The following is a 12,413-nucleotide window of genomic DNA, read 5'->3' on the forward strand; positions in this document are numbered from 1 at the left end:
AGCTGTATTATAAATATAATATTAAAATTGGTCCATGAATGATATAAAGTCATCAAATAATTAAGTTTTTAGTGAGATAATTTAGTCACTAAAATTCCAAACATTACAAATTTGGATTAAATTGGAACTTAATGAGATAATTTATTTACATTAACAAAATCTTTTCTCACTAATGATATTAAAATTCATGTTTATGTTTGTTTATCCTATTTTTTCAATAAGAGTATGATATTTATGCATCTAATCGTAAATATTTATACACAATACATTATTCATTATTCATTTTAAATACTTTTTTAAGTGATAAAAAATGAATGATGAATAATATAATAAACATACCCTTGTATATATATTTTCTCTTTCAATAAAATTCAGATTCCCATACATGTATCTTTTTAATTCGGTATATGGTGTGACATTCAACATCTAAGTTAACTTTCTTTTATAATGGAGTATTGATTAATGACTTAGATGAATATCAAACCCAAATTGTAGTTTTCAAGTGAATATCAAATCAAACACTTCTCAGCTAAATATTTCAATTTCTGATACACCCATTAACATTTATGAGAAAAATTATAAAAATAAAAAATCTCATTTCTAAAGTCAACAAAGAAACGTGCAGGGAGACGAAATCATATAGAGATTATCAATAACATCCTAACAACATTTTAATATTTCAATTATAATTAAATTTAATCTTAAATAATATTATGAAAAACTATCAAATATATTTGTCTTGAAATGTCTCATGTTTACATAGAAGTTTTTCTTTGGAAAAGAAAAAAACTTCAGCACAACCGATTTTCAAATCCTAATGCATGCATTTCCCATCTCCAATTGGGCAAGTAGATCCAGTAAAAAGCTGAAGTTTTGAAGTATTTTCCTGATCAAGAACATCAAGACACATAGGATCAACAGTGATATGGCTATCGACATGTATCTTAAAGTTTTGATCCCATCTCAGAACCTTAGCAGTGCCACCAATATCAACAGTGGCATCAAGCAACATCTCACGTTTCGCCACATCAGAAACAAAGGTAGCAGCATGCTGAGCAAACTGCAAAACATTGAGTCTAGCAGGTAGACGAATGAGTTTACAAGAATGTGCAGGTTGTGAACCAGCTTCAAGGTGAGCTTTTCCTATAAGTGAATCTTGATAGAAAATGGACATGGTTGAATCAGAGTATTTGATAGGAGCAATGTTGGGGTTTGTGACATGAATGTTGAGTATAACTTCAGCATCAGGAATAGGGAGATTGGGTTTGAAGGACTTGAAAGAGATTGAAATGAGATGAAAAGATGGGTCTTTTGGTTTTGCTGAGATGAGTGTTGATGCTGCTATTGCTGAAGCTGCTCCTATTAAGGCACTGCTCCAACACCATTTTTCTTTTTTACCCATTCTCAATGTTGTGGGAAAGAGAGAAGAAAGTAAAGGAGTGATAAGGAGAGGAAAAGCACGTGATTTAAATTGAACTTGGAAATCAAAAATTGGGACTTGACTTTTCATTCATTGTGTACCTCAATTTCTGTATGTTCTATGCCAAATGTCATTGGCTTGTATCAGTGGTTAAATCTTATCCCAAAATATTTCACCCTAACAAAAATATGTCATCTTAAATAAAAAAATTATTATTATTCTATTTTTTATTTTATTATGATTGGAGAAAATTTGAAATATGTTTTGAGACAATAAATCTTTTCCCTTTTATGGTTGTATGTCACTATGTTGACCAGAATGAATATGAAAGGTTTAACTTTTGATTGGTTGGACTGCACTATTGATTTAAACCTCTCTCGATAAAGGGTGGCAATTACTTTCCATATTGTGTGAAACAATCATCTTGCAAATAGGATTCTTTATGTTTTGTATTAAAATAGAAAATAAAATATATATTTATACCGGGAAACTATTTATTTCCTTTAGTTAGTAAAGGTATGACATATATGTTGTTTTGGTTAGCTTTAGAAATAACTTTTTTATAAAAAATAATTAAGTATGACACATATCATAATTTAAATATTTAGAATAGATAATTTATCTCTCATCAGAATAAGGTAACAAAGGACTTCATGAGATGTTTTTGACATGGATAAGATTCAAATTCTTACAAAGTCATTTTAAAAGTAAATACAATAAATTATATATATAAATATATATTTTTGGTACATATAGAAATATTATTATTTACAATATATAATTCAATATTTAAAAAATTCAATGATGAATATATTACAACAAAAATATTAGGTTTAAGGTTCAAATTATTAACAAGTCATTTTAATTTATATAAAAAATTTCATGCATAAATCAGTTTTGACCAACACAATAAATTTGATCAATATTTTTTATTTTTGACCAATTTAATTATTTGTTTTATATAACTTTAATACCATGTTAATATAGATTTATTGGATAATTTTCCAATTGATCTAACCAATACAATATAATGTTTATAATTATACTTGAGAAAATATACTGATTTTCCATTTTTTTATTAAAGCCGTGTTTGGTGCGGAAGAAAATGGAAGGAATGAAAAGGAGCATAAGGAAAAAATGAAGAAAAATAACTTTTCCATTGGTTCACAGAGTAAAAGAGGAGAGAGAGAAAAAACACATGGGGCACATGTCCAAAATTTTTCCCCCAAATGTGAGTGGAAAAGTGATGGGAAAATATTTTTTTCATGGAAATACTATAATACCCTCATTTATCTGGTCACTTTCTTTTCTTCATTTATTTTCTATTTTTTCCTCACAAAAACAAACATCAATCTCATAGTTTACATGTAATTAAGGTGTGATGTTGTATGTGAGAGTCACATGGAGTGGTGGATATTTCACATGTTTGGTTAATAGTTATGTTTCATTTTACTTTACAGGTGAAAATTACATGGAGTGGTGGATATTTGATACATCATAATTTATATGTGAATTGGAGATGACTAAATATTTTTTGTTATGAATGTCATATATTTTTTGTTCATTGATATTATCTCAAGTGTGTTTAATATTTCTATTTTATTGCACGATTTTTAAAATAGATACTCAAAGTTTATTACAAATGTTTCAAATAGATCCATTGCGTCTTTTTGAGTGAAATACATGATATAATAATTTTATCTAAGTTAAGATAATTGAAATGGTACAAAAAGTTGAACAATTACGATAATACTAAAAACAAAGTAGTAAAAATAATAACATTTTAAATATGACATTTTTATTTGGGGGTGTTTATGTAATTTGACACATAATTATTTTTCATTCCTTTCACTTTTCAAACAACATGAAAGAACATTTATAACTTTCTTTCCTTCTTTTTTCTTCTAAACCAAACAACTAACTTTCCATTTCATTTTCTACCCATTTTTATTCTTTCATTTTTCTTTCCTTGATTTAATTTTCCTCTGGAACCAAACACAGTGTAACCTATTTTGGGACTTAGTTGGACGGTTTCTTAAACAAGAAGGGACTTGCTAATATATATTAAATTAAACTCAAATGTTAAATGTTTTCTCATAAATAAATAAAAGAAGAAAGAAAAATCACAGCCACTCGCCCATACATTCCTTATAACTTCCCCACCTCTCACCACTCACCACTCACCCAATCAATCCTCAGAACCGGAATGGATCTAAACGGTCCGAACCGGTTCCTACCCGGAAAACCCACTCCCTCCGAACGCTTCCTCGGCGTCTCATCTCGCGCACCGCCCATCACCACCACACCGGAAGAGCTTGACGAAGACGACGTCGTTTTCTTCACAAATGACTATCACAACGCCGAACCCAATAATAACAACAACAACCACCACCATAATAAGAGTTCCCCTTTCACCCCTCCCGATTCTTTCGGCATCCTCGCTGCTCTCCCTGAAAACGAAACTTCTCCGAAACTCCGAAACGGTTCGCAGCTTTTCCATAACCACAAGGCTTCAATTTCATCATCGTCTTCGTCATCTTCCTCTTCTTCATCATCTTCGCGCCTCATTCCAAGGCCTCCTTCGCAGGACCGAATCTCATCTTCACCTCTCAAGTTACACCACCAGTCTGCGCCGGTGAACGTTCCGATTCTAACGGAGGCGATGATGAAGGCGCGGAGAAGGCATCGCGAATTTGACGAGCATGATGATGATGATGAGGAGAAGGAGGAGGAAGAGATGCTGCCGCCGCATGAGATTGTGGCGAGGAATTCGGCGCGGTCGCCTATGCTTTCGTGTTCGGTGCTGGAAGGGGCTGGGAGGACGCTCAAGGGAAGGGATTTACGCCGAGTGAGGAATACTGTTTTGCGCCAAATAGGTTTCCTTGATTGATTGGAATTAGGGTTTGATTTATTTTCCTTTGTTCAATTCAATTTGTCTTGATTTTGTGGAGTTTTTAAATGCTTGTTTGCCCTAATTTGTAGGGTTCAATCACTTTAACAATTTAAAGTTTCTTTCTTTGCCTCAGAGGTACGCGAAGTTTTTTTTTTTGGGTCTGGTTAACCCAGATTAATTAACAACGGACCCTGTTTACTTCATTGACCTATTGAAGAACCAGAAAATAGTGAAAAGTATAACATTTGGGTTCTAGTGGAGCCAATGAAAACTTGTTTTGTCCACGCATCAAACATCACCTAAGATATTACTGATGATTTCTCGAGTTTATATAAATGAACTATATGATAATCGGTAATTGACTATGAGTTCTAGGATGATTTATGGGATTCATGTTGTTGAGGTTAAGAAGATAGTTTATTTCTCTGCTTATAACACATGAGAATGGAAAACACTATATTGCATCCATAAAGGTATGGTGCCCGTATCCCTACATGGGTAGGAGATAAGACACCTTTTAAAATCTAAGGTACATTTATGCAATATAATTTGGTACAAATTATCGAAGTTAGCGCAAGCAGGGGATGCAAGAGTCTTAGGATGAGAGGTTGATACTAAAAACCAACTATGTAAGAATGAGAGGCTAATTACGTAGTTCAGTACTATGACATGGTAAGAAGGGAAAAGAGAAAAATCCTAAGTTTGCAACCCAAAATGGCATATTTTTTTATACAATTCCCACCAATTAAGTACCCATGAGTACGAGTATCTGGTTCACCCAATACAGGTACGTCGCCTTTGGAGTAGCCATGCAACAAAAATGGAAACATTGTATCCATACAGAAGTTTGGTACATTTCAAGTCACTCTATCAAACTCTGTTGTTGTGGTCTAGTTGGCTTCCTTTTTTTGGTTAGCTATAAAAGATTAAAAGAGTAGTTTACTCCTTATCTGGTATCACAATTTTGCTCACCTAATTTTGTAAATAGATTGGTTAATGCATTGATTACTTGCTGTTATTTCCATCCAACAAGTAATAGTGAGCGTACCTATGTATTAAACTAGGATATCATGGTTTTCTATGGTCCTGCTTCTAGTACATTTATGATTTTTTCATTTTTGCTGATATTGATATGATTCTGTTTTTATTTGTTTTCTATTATGTTGATTTACAATCTTATATACTAGAGAGAGGTAGACACGAGAAGTTTTTGCTGCTCTGATTGTATGGGCTAGGAACTGGATTCAGACCTCAGCCCTTGGGTTTTTATACTGTGCTTATGAATTAAAAAAGGGTGGAATGAAAAATGAGCTAAAATGAGCTGGATGTCTAGAAACTTTAGTTGTGCATATTGGTTTATCTTTGTTTCCCCCTGTTATTTCTTCCTGTTTTACTCATCTGAACTTGGACATAAGAAAGTAAAAAACAAGATAGCTCAAAATTTAGTCAATTGTGAGAAGAATCTCGCTTTCTTTGGCTTTTCAATAATGAAGTTGCATATAAAAGATGTTCTAGGAACTAATCCACCTCTGAATCTGCCTCCTTATGCCTCACTATTCGCAGTTGGCCTTTGAGTGAGTTATATTTACTGATTAGCTGATAGTAAGATCTTCGCAATCTTTCAAAAGGAACAAGTTTGTGATCTATTTTTTTGTTGATATGGAACTCTTTTGAAGTTCCTAGAGGAGGTCATATCTTATATCTGCTGGTCCAATCTCCTCCTATTTTCAGTTTCTTTTTTAAATAGTTTGTAGGATGGAAACTTCATTGTTGAAGATTGAATAGGCTTGGCCGTGTCACAGATAAAATGCAATTAGTTGCTGATATTCTAGGTTTTGTTGAGTTAGGCGATTTTCATGTATGTATTCAGCTCAACCTTAAGCTGCATATGGTGAAATCCTTTTTCCTTCAAATAATTAGGAAAATGATGCTTGGATTTACTGTCTAGTCCTGTTAGGGTGAAGGAAGTATATGTAGGGATCTTTGACTTTCTTTAATTCATTCTTGTTGATGTATTTATGCAGAACTATAGCCGAGTTATATTATTGGCGGCTTTCCAAGATTAGTTTCATTCATACTAGTTTTTACCATGTGATGAAAGTTTGTTCTACTCTTCTTTTACACTTGATCCTGACATGTTGCTATATGTGATTGTGAACCGATGTATTACTATCTGGCATTTTCCTAAACGAGCAAGGTTTAATGGATGTGGCTTTGTGGGATGAGTCTAAGTGTATACGCACTTTAACTGTTAAACAGATAGGCCGGGATTTGTCTGTGGTCCCTGCTGAGGAGTGTGCTCTTATTGTGTACTAAGAGCAACCACATTGATTATTCTTAACGGAATAAGAATATTCTTATTCTGTTCTTCACTGTGTTATTCTTATTTCCTGACTTTTGTTCTTAACCAAAAGAAAGTGAGGAGAAAGGTAAATGGTGTAGAAAAAGGTAAATGTTATGAAACCCAAATAAGAATAAGAATGATGTTTGTCATTGTGAGAAAAATTAGATGCTATTCTTATTTCATGAGGAGTTGTAATAAATTATAAAATAATGTATGATACCCAAATAAGAATGAAAATGTTGTCGTCCTTTGGAAATGTTATAACCTTTTATCAATTGTATAGTAGTGACATTGACTTGGTGTATCTCCCGTCACTTCATCACTTATTGACAAATTTCAGATAGAAGGAACTTTATTAGGATCAAAATAATCCAAAACGAACAAATTATAAATTCTACCCTAATTAGAGACCAAAAACTTAAGCCCTAAAATTATTTGCAATTACTAATAAATAAACACCAAATATTCAAGATTACTGGTAGTAATAGCACATTCTGAGCAATACATATGTTTGCAAATAGAGATTTCCAATTCTGCAAATGTAAACAAAAGGATGATGGTGGTTACAGAAGAATATTCTAAACCTCAAGTTTATATCTCTGAAGTTTTACGGCAACGCATGTGTGCATTAATTCACTTGATATGCTTTATTTGAAGAAACATTGTCTCTTTTAAGGTCAAATCCCATTGGTTCATTATATGGTCCCTCATTCGTTTGAATGGTATTATTCGGTGACAACAATAAAAGAATACCTTCCTTAATATGCATTCTGTAAAGTCTCTATCTGTCTCATTCAATATTGTTGCGGTGGGAGTGGCTGGCCACAGTTTTCTTCTATTTTATTGTTGCATGTGGAGGTTTGTCTCAGACAACATTGTTGTACCATGAAAATAATGTATTTTCTTGCAATTGCATGAGGACTAGGAATAAGAGTGGTTATTATTATCATGAGGACTTGCAAAAGCCAACGTAAAGTTCACGGCATTGGTGTTTAAGTGTTTATTGTTATAACTGTTAAAGTGAATCTGCATCCTGTATAGTGTGTGTGTGTAAATGTGTCGTACAATATCAGTTCGTTTCTGTGAAAAGGAGTGGAAACGGATGGATTAAATCTGAAGGTCATGTGATTCTGATTGTTGAAACTTTAAAGTTTATGCCTTTATGGACTTTAATTTCTCTGATCTAGGGCCAATTGGTTATGCTTTTCTATCTATTTTGGTCATGCTGTTTGAGCATGGTAATATTTTTCACTTAACAGAGGTGTTCTACATTTCTTTATATTCAATAAGTGTTTTTTCTTGAACAAGTTAAAAAAATATCTTATTATGGATATGCTTCATCCAAACTCAAAATTTCAACTAAACAAGTTAAACTTTATATAAATAAATGGATAGGGATTATCTGTCCCATTCCATATATCAAGCCAATCAGAATGCTATTTTTTATAAATTTTTTTAAAAAATATTTTTATATTCACATATCAACATGTGATTGATTTATGATAGAAAATGGGACATGGTTGGGGAGGTGATCCCATCCTAAATAAATAATGGTGGCAGTAATAGTTTACACAGTTTAGAAAAGTAGAATGATTTGGTTGTCTTTCCTCTTCAGGGATGATTTACTAGGATTCAATTATTAGTCTTTAGTGGTTTATGAATAGTCAACTCAATCTTTTGAGATTGTAGTTATTGAGAGCATATTTGTTGTCTTATATTTTATGTCACTCCTTGTATTATAGATTTATGATTGATCAAAAAAATATTTAATAATTAAATTTTAACTTATCAATCACACCCCATGAAACGTGGAATGACATAAAGTGTGTGACAACAGATATATATCCGTAGTTATTGTATGTCATTATGACATGGATTGAGGCCACTATGATGTAAAAAGATTTATGATTATAAAATTATTTTTGAATTTGATGTGAGTTAATATGATATGATGAGGTCTACTCTGAGGCATGATTATTGTGATTCAAAGTACACCACATTGTGGTGTGATGCATGCAACTATGGTCACCACAACTATAATATTATGACTAGGTAATGTTGTTTTCAAACTGAACCAAGAATTATATTTCTTCATCATCAATCGAATTGCCGAGACCCATGATTCTATTTTATCATCAATCCAATCACCATTCAGGCATTCACATTTTTTCTTTTTCTTATCAAGGAATAGATTATTTTACTTATACGACTTAGATGTCTTGTATTTCTAAAAAAAAAACTGTTTGATTGTGATTTTGTATGATACTTATGAGATTGATGAGATTCCTTGACTTGAACCCACAACTGATCACCACTTTCTATTTTAACTATGGTATATACTATATAGGATTCAAGTTTCTACACTTAACTGTGAAAACCAATTCATTTTAAGGTAAAGGAAAGATTGAGAAAGTAACACAAAACAAGAATTATTTGATTTACCCCATGCAGATATTTTGTATACAATAGGTGACCCCATTAATTGACAAGTGATGAATGTTTATATTATTGCTTTTTATTACCATACATAAATTGAAAATCCTTGTCATTATTGTGGGGGGTGTCCTACTCTTATACATGCAAGGGCATCATGACCTACCACTTACGGTTCATTAATATTTATATCTAACTGTTGTAGCTGTTACCCACAAGGCCACACCAAAATCTTTCAATATAGCGTTGAAATTTGTTCCTAACTTTGATTTTCAAAATCTATCTTTTCTACTTTTTTCATGGATGCTATGTTAAGAGAAGAGATTTTTAACTACTTATATTAAAGAGCAAGAAACTGTGCATTATATACTAGATCTTAATTATCCTAATTTACCTAGTTGCCTTGACCTTTTTCTATAAGTGTTAGTTAACACAGTTTGTTCTATTATTCCTAACCACATGTTCCACTTAAGGATCTAATTGCCTGATTCATCAAATAAAGATCTAACTAAATTTGCAAAATTCCCTTCCTAAAGAAGAAAAAGAAACTCATCACTTTCAAATCACTTAAAAACTGAATGGAAAAAGAGTTCTACAATTTATATAGCATCATACTTTGAGTATCATATTTCACATCATATATATTTATTTGTCTCTTAGAGTATTTACTTTTCACCTTTTTTACATAAGCATGTATTCATTAAAAAAATACATCCCAAAAACCAAAGGTCATCAAATGTTGTCAGAAAAGAATTATGTACAAACAACATTTTCATAGAAAATTGCATTTGACCTTGTTATATATATATATATATATCTGTGAATGTAACATGTATATACTATGCTGATAAACTGTAGCAAAGGTATCTTAATTACAATGTATTGATACCAACTACCAATGTCAGCTATAGGCCCCTTACATTAAATATGTTGAGTCTTCTTCAGCCATTATTTATAAGCTTCAAAGTTATCTCTTCTTCTATTGAAAACTTCTCTGGCATTCAAACTTGTCTTTTTTTGCTTGCTTCCATAGCTAGCTCATGGCATATATTCATGTCATCATAGCTCTTTTCTTTGCACTTGGTCTAGCCAAAATTGACCCCTCAACATCTCAAACAGTGAAGGGCAAAGTACTCTGTGTTGACTGCAATCAACACTACGACTTATCTGGTTTGTGATACATAACTTTCATTCTTCATTTACTAGCTTTTTAATTTGAGTTTGACATAATCTTCATTTCTATTACTATGTCTCATCCAAATGTAGTTGAAATATATATAAATATATAGAGATCTATACCATGTGAGTGTATCATCCTTTAGAGTTAAATAAAAGTAATACAAATGAATACTGTGTATAAATTTTCACACCGATAGTGCATAAATATTACATATATATGTATATATATATTCTAAGAGTGTGAGTTTGATATATCGATAATATTGTTGCTTAGTGATTATAAGGTCACGAGTTCAAATCCTATAAATAACCTATGTACTTATGGGGCAAAGTTACATATATTTACCATCTCCAAACCCCACTAAATTGAAGCCTCATGTCCTATCACCTTTTATATATATATATATATAAGAATGTTGATAAACCAACTCACTTTATAGACTTTGTTGATAAGTGTAAAATAACATAAGCTTGTAAGTCATAGCTTGTAATGTACTAAAATTATTTTTTTATGAAAAATCAACAAGTAACTTCCATTTATATTAGGAAATAAGCTTGTTAACAGACATTAGTCTAATGGTGTAAGGTCCCGTCAGATTTTTAGGATGACCAAAAGTCATGTTCAATTTTGGTAAATGACACTTTTTGGAAGGAATAATCACAAACCCAAAAATAATTAGTTGATTACTCAAAAAGTAAGGTGAAATTGTACATTTGGTAGTACCAAGAGCTTGTAGTCTAGCTTATAAGTTGTTAGTTGCTATTATCTAACACTCCCTAAGAAGACAAATAGCAACATGAAAATGGTTCCTTCATTTAATAATAGCTCTCCTATGTTTTCAGATACCAAGGTTTCAGTGAAGTGTGATGGTGTGAAAAAACTGGCTGTGGCAACAACAGAAGATGATGGCTCCTTCAAGGTTAACCTTCCCTCAGACAACACAAAACCATCTTCTGTGAACTGCATGGCAAACATTCTAGGTGGAAAAAATCAGCTTTTTGTGTCAAGGAAAAACCAGGTTTCCCAAATTGTGAAGGACAAAGAAGAACAAAACAGCTACACCATCTCTACTCCTCTTAGTTTCATGAAATCATGCCCCAAAAACACAAAATGTAAGGTATCAACCCAAGTAGGTTCATCCAAAACTGTGAACATTCCTTTGCCACCAGAGTGGGGTTTGGCACCAAGCAGCTACTATGTACCTTTCATTCCCATCATTGGAATACCTTGATGGCTTGAGCTTGTGTTCAAGTGAAATATATAATCACTTGGGTTAAATATATGGTACTCAAAAAATGCCACATATATAGTAGTGGTATATAGTTTGTCATATAAATACTGTGTTGCTGCTTTCTCAACTTATTATTATATGTATTGTTTCTAATTCATAGGACTCTAGAGCTGTTTGAAATTTCTCTAACCCTCCTAAGTCCTACTCCTATTACACAAATGTAAACTGTGTATGATGTAATAATTCTGTCATGTTTAAGAATTGATATTAATAATTATGTTTCACTAACTATGAATCCATCCCCACTATGTATATTTTAACAAAGGAATAGTATGTTTTAATTAAAAAAACAAATACATCCTTTTAATAAGTAGTACTCTTTATTTTTCATAGGGAATCTACTTACTCCAAGACATCTTGACCATTAATTATAGGGAAATCTAATGATTTGAATTAGTAGATAGATCTAAACCATTAGATATTCATATAATTGATGGTTAGAATGAAGAATAAATTTTGGAGTAAGTGAATCCCCACTCCTTTTTATATAATAAAACTGAGTTTTTTATTTCTTAATCAGCAATCACATATCCCATTAAATATAGCATGTCCCTACATATATTTAACCTCCTCATATTTAAGTTTCAGTCTAAGTGCATTATACTTTCAGAAACTTCTTCTAAGGAGGAGATAGCACATGTGATAGGGACCACAGTCATATATATCAACCGGTGGTCAACATCAACATTATGTATATATATTTTCTACATATGTACAAACAATTGAAGATAGAAAGGGCCCCCAAAAAGATTAAGATCTTTGTGAGTTATGATAGAGCAGAAAGACCAAAGTATAGGACAAAAATGCAACTTTTAATTAGAGCATGTAAATGGAATAGCATATATGATTATG

At 32.0% G+C, this 12,413-nt stretch overlaps 3 protein-coding genes across 3 annotated transcripts; 2 read left to right on the forward strand and 1 right to left on the reverse strand.

Annotated features, from left to right (window-relative positions):
• LOC109353004 lies at positions 782-1,503 on the reverse strand. Its single transcript, XM_019595190.1, has one exon. The coding sequence runs from the start codon at positions 1,400-1,402 to the stop codon at positions 815-817; it is 588 nt and encodes a 195-aa protein (XP_019450735.1). The 5' UTR covers positions 1,403-1,503; the 3' UTR covers positions 782-814.
• Positions 3,530-4,448, forward strand: LOC109351726. The gene has a single exon (XM_019593301.1). The coding sequence runs from the start codon at positions 3,627-3,629 to the stop codon at positions 4,308-4,310; it is 684 nt and encodes a 227-aa protein (XP_019448846.1). The 5' UTR covers positions 3,530-3,626; the 3' UTR covers positions 4,311-4,448.
• On the forward strand, positions 10,053-11,684 carry LOC109351729. The gene is made up of 2 exons (XM_019593304.1): positions 10,053-10,260; positions 11,113-11,684. Exons 1-2 carry the CDS (start codon positions 10,131-10,133, stop codon positions 11,499-11,501), a joined length of 519 nt encoding a protein of 172 aa, XP_019448849.1. The 5' UTR covers positions 10,053-10,130; the 3' UTR covers positions 11,502-11,684.

Source organism: Lupinus angustifolius, chromosome LG07 (assembly GCF_001865875.1).
Source record: "Lupinus angustifolius cultivar Tanjil chromosome LG07, LupAngTanjil_v1.0, whole genome shotgun sequence".
Classification (NCBI taxonomy): Eukaryota; Viridiplantae; Streptophyta; class Magnoliopsida; order Fabales; family Fabaceae; genus Lupinus; species Lupinus angustifolius.

Coding starts and splice junctions, on each gene's coding strand:
- LOC109353004 (XM_019595190.1), bottom strand. CDS start 1,402: ATGGGTAAAAAAGAAAAATGGTGTTGGAGCAGTGCCTTAATAGGAGCA.
- LOC109351726 (XM_019593301.1), top strand. CDS start 3,627: ATGGATCTAAACGGTCCGAACCGGTTCCTACCCGGAAAACCCACTCCC.
- LOC109351729 (XM_019593304.1), top strand. CDS start 10,131: ATGGCATATATTCATGTCATCATAGCTCTTTTCTTTGCACTTGGTCTA. Junction 10,261..11,112: donor TCAACACTACGACTTATCTG/GTTTGTGATACA, acceptor CTATGTTTTCAG/ATACCAAGGTTTCAGTGAAG.